At 52.7% G+C, this 8,130-nt stretch overlaps 1 protein-coding gene across 2 annotated transcripts; it reads right to left on the bottom strand.

The window, feature by feature from the left end:
* Nucleotides 1-3,244: 3,244 nt before the first annotated feature.
* LOC136486151 (root phototropism protein 2-like) lies at nt 3,245-5,858 on the bottom strand. Of its 2 annotated transcripts, none has more exons than XM_066482958.1 (3): nt 5,590-5,858; nt 5,418-5,487; nt 3,245-5,275 (listed from the first exon to the last, which is right to left on the bottom strand). In XM_066482958.1, the coding sequence occupies exon 3, from the start codon at nt 5,224-5,226 to the stop codon at nt 3,547-3,549; it is 1,680 nt and encodes a 559-aa protein (XP_066339055.1). In that variant the 5' UTR covers nt 5,227-5,275; nt 5,418-5,487; nt 5,590-5,858; the 3' UTR covers nt 3,245-3,546. The 2 variants fall into 2 exon arrangements, with proteins under 2 accessions (XP_066339055.1, XP_066339054.1); XM_066482957.1 differs by having other exon boundaries at nt 3,245-5,232; nt 5,590-5,856.
* Nucleotides 5,859-8,130: the final 2,272 nt, after the last annotated feature.

The following is an 8,130-nucleotide window of genomic DNA, read 5'->3' as shown; positions in this document are numbered from 1 at the left end:
TGCTCCTAATCTCGCTCACCTCTACGACAAATCCACCATTGTGGGATACCCCTTGGTGAACTGCCGAGCATCTTTTATCGATAGATGGTATACAACATAGTCCTGAAGAAAGAGTTTCATCTCTAACATTGTGTTGAATATCATCCCCTTCCTAAGGGTTTCTTTCTCATGGTTCTACAATGAATTCCTACACATCTAGAGACCGGTGTCACAAACTGCCATATTCATCATGCTGACATCCCTATAGTTCGGAACACCCCTGAAAGGTATGTTCTTGGACCTTAGTTGCTCAAGCTCAGTCGCTGTGTAAGGTGGTGGTGGAACATACTGCTGTGCTTCGCTAATTCTGGCCCATGAATCATAGGGGGTATCATCTACAGCCAAATCTATGACTAGTCTACCCTGAGCCTAGACACCATGTAAAACCTCAGTTGGTACTGGTAATGGCATAGTATGAACCGGTACTGGCATGGCATCAGCTAGTGTTGGCATAGCATCTGTACCTCCTTGGTCATCATCAGAATCGTCTGAATCACTGCTAACTACATCACCGATCCTATCCTCCTCCTGCTCCTCCTCTTCCCATTCAAAATCATTCACATCGAAGTCATTGCTTATACAACCTACTGTAGCTGAATGAAACTGCTCTTGCGTCAACTGACAGTCCAAATCCATGTTATCCTGAGTTGCTTCCCCTTCGACCCCTAATTCTTGATCATTGCCTCCAAAACCATCAATGGACGGGCTGTCCTAAACACCCTGTATCCTGTACCTATTCTCCACCACCACCTCAGCCATGGGCACATTAGAACCTTGGAGAACCCTAGTGTAGCGGGACCAGTGAGTAGGGTCGCGTAAGGGCATGAGGACATAGTGTGCCCTAATCTTCCCAGTATCAAACCTCCCCTTCAGTGTGAAATCACCACCAAACTTTGCATTCAAACAGACACAAAGGTCGTTGAAGCTAGAAGGTTCATCAAACCATTCCAATTCTTCTTCCATATCCTTAAACATACCATCTTCTCTCCTAACACTTCCTCCATACAAAACTCTAACACAACAATCCATCTGCAAAAGCATTTCAAGAAACTTCATCAAGTCGTCGAAATCGTCGTACGTAATATCCATAGTAATATTAATACATATTCTAACTATAAGTATACTAACTAATCTAATATTAACATCTATACAAGGCTAACTACAACAACTAATTAGACTAAATCCAATGTATAACTAGACTCAATAACTGTACTAACTAAACTACCTAACTTTACTACCTATACTGACTTACTATATTACCTATACTAACTAAACTAACTAACTATACTAACTATACTTTAATAATTTTACTAACTTTATTAACTATACTAACTATATTAGGGGAGTACCTCGCTGCAGCGCGCTAGACCGGGTCGGGAGGCGCGGGCGCAGGCCTCGGCGAGTAGCCGCCGTGAGGGGGCGGCGCGCCGGCGTGTGGGCACGGCGGCCGTGCTGTGCTCGGCGGCGGGCTAGCGCGGCCGGACGCGGGCGCGGCGGCCTTGCTACGCTGCTCGGGCAATGGCGGCTGCTGGGCCACTGGCAGATGCGGGACACGGCGGGGGTTTTATTCGGCTCTACCGCGCCACGAATCAGGGCGCAGCACTGCCGCGCCAAGATCGGTGGCGCGACAGAGCCCTGCCACATCACCGGTCAGCGATTTCGATCGCTGCCACGTCAGCCCGCTGCCGCGCCACCATGCATGGCGCGGCACAGGCATTTGGCCGCGCCAAGGCAATAGGCGCGGCCAAAAGTGTTAGCTTTTTTAAAAACGACCGTGTTAGATTTTAAATTAGTTTCAAAAAAGTGTTAAAATTAAAAAAAAATCCCCCACCGCGCGCTTGTTGGGCTGTCGTGTCGTGCCTTCCCCATCGCTGGTCGCGCCACGCGCCCTCGCTCCGTATGCCGCTCACCTGCGTTGCTGACCCTACCATGGCCGCTCGGGCGTACGTGCCGTGGTGCCTCAGGTCTTTCCTGGCCAAGCCAAGGGCACCCACGAGCGTGGCTGGTGCTGGTGGTGCTCGCACGCCACCGCTCGCCGTCGGATCCCACCCTAACGACCAAAATCGATCGGCCGCGGCCTTCCTTTCCCCTATGTTGCAAATATATATTTTAAATGTTTTAGTTTCATAGGTATGTTGTAATTGTTATATACGGATGTTGCAAAAATAGACCGGGATGTTGCACATGTTGCATATTTTTGCAAGTGTTTTTAGTGCTATGTTGCAAGTGTTTTGAAAAAAGTTTTCATCTGTTTAGACGTATGTTGCAGCAAGTGTTTTATATGGATGTTGCATATGTTTCACACACATGTTGCAAGAGTTTGTTTTGTTTATGTTGCTTATGTTTCACACTTACGTTGCAACAGTATGTTTCAAATGTTTCATTCGACGTATGTTGCATTCAAGTATTTCATGTTGCAAGTGTTTCACGGGGCATGGCGAGTGATGGGCGCATGACCCGGGCGTCGGGGGATGGGGGCGTGGTAGAGCTGTGGACCAGCGGACAGGGCGCGCAGCGAGCTGGGGGCCGGCTCCCACGTCCCACCCACGTGGAAGGAGAGGAAGGGGTCAGGAAGGAGCGGGGTGTAGCAGGGGCAGGGTGCATGTGTGGAAGGCGGGCTGTGCGGGCGTCTGGATGTCCGGGCACTAGTCATGCCCAAGGCACCACGTCGCCTGCACTTAAAAAATCCACGGCGTTTTCATGATGTTCTGGAGGAGGTAGTCGATGAACGGGCACGTTACTAGACGCCTCGTCATCCGGCACATATTGGCCCACATGCCTCCGTGGCGGTGGCCGAATACGGCGAAGATGAGGTGGAGTTGACCTAAGACGCCTTCGAAGACAAGGAGGTGGTAGACGGAGACGTCGTTGACGACGGCGCACGGCGTAGAGGATGAAGAGGAGGTGAAGTGTATGTACTCGTAACCATCAACGAAGTTGATGTCGTAGAGCGAGACGATGACGAGGGCAAGCAGGACAGGAGGACCGGTGTGGCAACGATGACAGAGATCGTCCATGACAACGGAGTGCCCTTGTGAAGCTTCATGGCCGCGAGGGCGTACGCGAACGCAAACGACGAGAAAAAAAAACCTCACGGATAGACACTACAACATGAAAAAGAGGGCAAGGATGCAGAGAGTAGACGGAAAGATAAATGGTTCCATATATATATATAAAATTTAGAAATAGTTTATGATCGCCAATATAAATTTGTGTATTAGTTTTTTATTATTTTCTGAAAATAATCAAATTTGTCATCGTAGATGCGCGTGGATAAACATATGGCCCCCGTGCGACGCACGGGCATATATTAGTGTATAGATACAATTGTAAGCACTCTTGACCACTATAATAAGATTATAAGAAGGAATAAAAAAAACAAAGGTAACATTGAAACTACAAGCACCCACACCCTTGTTCTAGTTACATAATATTATAATATAAATCAAACACACGATCATATATATATATATATATATATATATATATATATATCACAAATAGAATTTAGCCAATGGAGAACCTTCTCCTCTTTGGCTTGACCACATGCATGGCGCTCCTGTCACGTCCGTCGGCGATGCTGGCCGTGTCCTTGGCCCACCCGCCCTTGAACGGGTTCAGCCGGCTCAGCGTCCGGGACACCGACCCCAGGAAGCTCGCCTTCTTCCCCGCGGCCGCCGCCGGGACCCGCGACGACGACGACGACCTCGACCCGCTCCCTTTGCTGTGCTGCCGCATCCCCGACACGTACGCCCGCATGCTTGCCAGCTCCGACCTTAGCGCCTCGTTCTCCCTTGCCAGCGACGCGTCAGCCCGCGCCTGCGCGCGGGCCTTCCCGGCGGCCGACTGCGTCTCCCACCCTCCTTCCTCCGCGCCGCCGCCGTCGGCGCTGCGGAGCTTGAGCTGGTCGTAGTAGAGCGCGCTGAGCACGGCCTGCAGCGGCAGCCGCTTGTTCTGCGACGCGTGCAGGCGCGCCTGGTACGACAGCCTGAGCGGGTCCATGACGCTGCACACCTTCTCCCGCTCGATCTCGTCCAGCCCCGGGTGCGTCTTGAGGTAGATGTCCACGGCGCGGTACAGGCAGTCGTGCGACGGCCGCGCGTCCTGGGGCACCGCGCCCGCCACGCCCACGAACTTGGAGATGGGCAGCGACTCATCCGTCGCCATCTCCGCCGCCACCTCGTCCACCGTCTTCGCCACCTTCTCCAGCGCGCCGGTCGCGCTCAGCAGCTCGCCTTCGGCCAGGGACGGCCGCCGGACCTCCTGCGTCTGCGGCGGCTGCCGCTGCTGCCGCTCGACGAACGCGGCGACGACGCGGCGCACGGTGTCGGCGTTCCTGACGCGCTCCCCGGCGCCGTCGAGCGCGACGCCCAGCAGGTCCCCCGCGGTGGCCTGGTCCAGCACGGCCGCCACGCGGAGCTCCATGTGGCGGCACGTCTTGGCGGACGCCTCGGCGGTGACCGCGGCGTGGAGGAGGCGGCAGAGGAACGCGGCCGGGAGCTGCGCGTCCGCGGCGGGAGGCAGCGCGTCCACGACGGCCTCGAGCAGCGCGCGCTGGCCCGCGTCCGCCCGGACGACGGCGTCGCGGTCCCGGCGGCCGGGCCCGGGCGCCGCCGCGGGCGCGAGGATCCCGGCCAGGACGCGCTCCGCGTACGTGACGGCCGCGGCGGCGACCACCTCCGGTCCCGCGCGGAGGCACCGCAGCGCCGTGACGACCCCCCGGAACGACGCCGGCGACAGCGCCAAGAGCTCGGCCGCCCACCACCCGGTCACCCCCGCCCCCGGCCGCGCCGTCGGGAACAGCGCCTCGTTGCAGACCCCGAGCGCGACGGCGACCGCGGCGCGGCGCGCGACGCCGAGCTCCTCGGCGGCCGGGAGTAGCATCTCGCAGGACCGCAGCACGGCGGCGGCGCCGGGCAGCGACCGGAGCGCGGTCTGCGCGAGGAAGTCATCGGCGCGGCGGGCCAGATCGGGGGCGTCGAGGAACGCCGCGGCGCAGCGGACCGCCGCCGCGTCGTGCTCCGTGATTTCCAGGCTGCCGTCGTAGCAGTACCGCGCCGCCTTCTCGAAGGCATCGGCGCCGCCCGGCAGCGCGGACAGGTCCAGCTCGACGGCGCCGGCCCCGGTGCCCTGCGGCTGGCTCGCCGCCGCCACGGCCCGGCGGATGTAGCCGCACTTGGGCACCATCACCGCCTGCTCGTTGATGAATGATGAGAGAGGGAATCAATCAGCACCGCTGTGAATGATCAATCGTCTTGCCGTGTGTCAGTGTGTGTTGACGATCAATCGTTTGATTCTTTTGTGTTTGATTGATTGATGAAAAAAAAGATTTGATCTTTGAACAGAAGATAGCAGAGTGAACACCGCCGCCACCGTACCTTGTGGAGAGGGAAGACGGAGTCGGCGATTCTGACGGTGAGGTCGGCAGCGACCTCCTGGGACGACACCCTGCAGAAGGCAACAACAAACACAGGAGGATCGTCATCAGCATGCGTGCACCCTGAACCGAAATGAAGCACGAACAGAGGCTTCAGCGATCAGCATATATACCACTGGCCGGTAATCCTGTCCATGGAGGAAGCTGCCATGCTAGCTAGCTATGCAGGGTTGCACTGCACGCAAGGATCAGAGCCAGAGCTGTGTAGTGCAAGCTCCAATCGAGCCGCTGACTGCTGAGCAGGCAGGGCACAGTCTTGAGATCCACCTCTCATATATAGACGTCCCATCCCAGTGCTCGCCGGCTCTCGAGAGCTCGCTGCTGGCCTCTCGTTTCTTGCTATAGCATTAGTTTATAGTACTTGCTATGCTACCGTGCTAGTAATGGATTTGGGAAGAAGATCTGATTGGATGCGACGAATTTTGCATGGCTGGTGTTTATTTGGAGGTCGACGACGAGCAGAGCCACCGCAGCAACCAGAAATCACGCGTCGGCGTCGTCCACAGTGATGTGAAGTCCACTTGCAATTCCAATCCGGGCTTGGAATGGCGTCCTGGTCCAGCTAGCTAGTCGTCGTCGTCTTCAACATCTTCGCTCAGTTCTCCATCGGCAAGTGAACTAGTGGACGATGCTTGCCGTGACTGGATCGGTCGGTCTCGTGGACGAGACGAGGCGGCAGGCCCCCGTCTTGAGGCCTACGCTTCCATGCTCTCCTGCATTACACAGCTGTGTCCTACTCGCGTACAGTTGCGCTGGATGTCTTCTTAATAAAATACACGTGAAATCGTGTTCTAAAAAGAAAAGAAAAAAGAAAAGTTACGCTGGATATAGCTAATTAATCTCATTGGAGTCGGTGCCGGTGCTAGGATTTTAAGGGCCCTCTGACGATCTTGTCGCAACGGTCTCTCTTGATCATGTATAAAATCTTATAATATATAGGTACTAATTTTACTTGCAAAATGAAAGAAAATTCAATAACATATTTTTAATTTAACATGTCTAATAATTATCGAGGAACAATGTAGATTAAGCAATATATTTGTAGATGTATGATAATTATTGAGGAACAATGTAGATTAAAAAAACAATATATTCATTTTCTTTTCTCACCCATGACAAATGTTTCTTAGGTAACATTCTAAAATTCTAACACCTAAATTAGAAGAAAAATATGACTATATGGGTACAAAGTACTAGAAATCTGGAATACTATACAAATAATTAATTTGGATTAAAAATAAAAAAGGAAAAAAATACCTTGGGTCTAAACAACTTATCGGTGATCGCAATTCGTAAGAAGCCAAGAATCAAGATGTCGTCGTCGTGGAGCCATACCTGGTCGCCGTCCTCGTGCGCCGTGTCCGTGTCTCCGGTAGTCTAGCTCTTCGCGGCGGCGCGGCTCGCCAGCTCCGCGTGTGTAAGGCGCACGTCGTAAACTCACGATCAGAGTGTGCTGTGTGCAGCGTGACTTCTTGCCTCCTTTCTACTCGAGGGCCGTGGGGAAAGAAAACTAGGAAAGAAATATCAATGTTATCTTTTTGGACCGCCTGACCAGTTCTATGTCTCTCTTCTTATTAGTTTGCTAATGTCTAATGAACTATAGGACCTGAAGTTTGTATACCTAAGCTTAGGCCCCTCCACTACTTGAACTCTTGGCCATTGCACCTGGTGCCCTACCCCTAGGGAGTCGTCGCCTAGTTTTATCTTGCGGCTACGATTCGTCTGAAGTCTTAACCTTCTTCTCACGATCTAACGCTGTTCGTACTGTATGCTTGTAGGTAGGGTAGGTACGACATCATCATCCAAAGTTAAAGCAAACAGTGCTATCTAGGAGTAGTTCTGTAGTTGTATATACATACATATATATACATTGTTAGTCATTTGTTTGTTCCTAGTATGTAATTCCAAATTTTCCGCGTACTAAGTTGAGAAAAAAAGGCGTTCATGGTTTATACTAACACAGAGTAGATACATACATCCATACAGCTATTACTTGTTTGAGTGTCTATAAAAAGGTAAAAACTTTGGAATAACCTTGGCCTCAGCTTATTCGTTGGTTTATAAACCATGTACAGTATTTTTCTCTCTCAAACAATCAGCCATATAAATCAGCACCAGCGGTTTTACGGCCAGCCGAACAAGCATAACATCATCAGTTCATCACACATATATATACTAGTGTTTCCCAGTTTTTTTTTCTTTCTTGCTGTGGCTGATGCTGTTGTGCTTGCATCTGCATGAAACAGCGACGTTTGCCGATCGATTCCCAAAGAAGAAATACCATCTCATCTCATTGATCGGTCCAAGTCCAAGTAGCAGAATACGGAGTGTCAAGTATGTACGTACTGGACTACTCGTACGTAGCTTGCGTGTTTTTTCAGCAGCGCAACAGAAAATAAACAAACAAGCGACGCAGCTTCGTTCCGGATTGACGCAGACCTCGCCGGAGACTCTTCCGCGCCCTCCCGTGGACTCCGGCGTGCCACGTCGGAGGATAACGCCGAGGCCCCCACGGGAATTCGGCCTTCGTACGCTGTACCAGTGCGGGCTCGCCACGTCGAAGCTAGCTTGCTTGCGTTGGCGGGGACCAGCCGGCCGGATGATGCAATGGGAAAGGCGCTAAAGATTCAGTCCATGTATCCGAGTCATCTGTC

This window comes from Miscanthus floridulus, chromosome 10 (assembly GCF_019320115.1).
Source record: "Miscanthus floridulus cultivar M001 chromosome 10, ASM1932011v1, whole genome shotgun sequence".
Lineage (NCBI taxonomy): Eukaryota > Viridiplantae > Streptophyta > Magnoliopsida > Poales > Poaceae > Miscanthus > Miscanthus floridulus.
The sequence above is the reverse complement of the archived record's forward strand: the minus strand, read 5'-3'. Positions and strand labels throughout refer to the sequence as shown.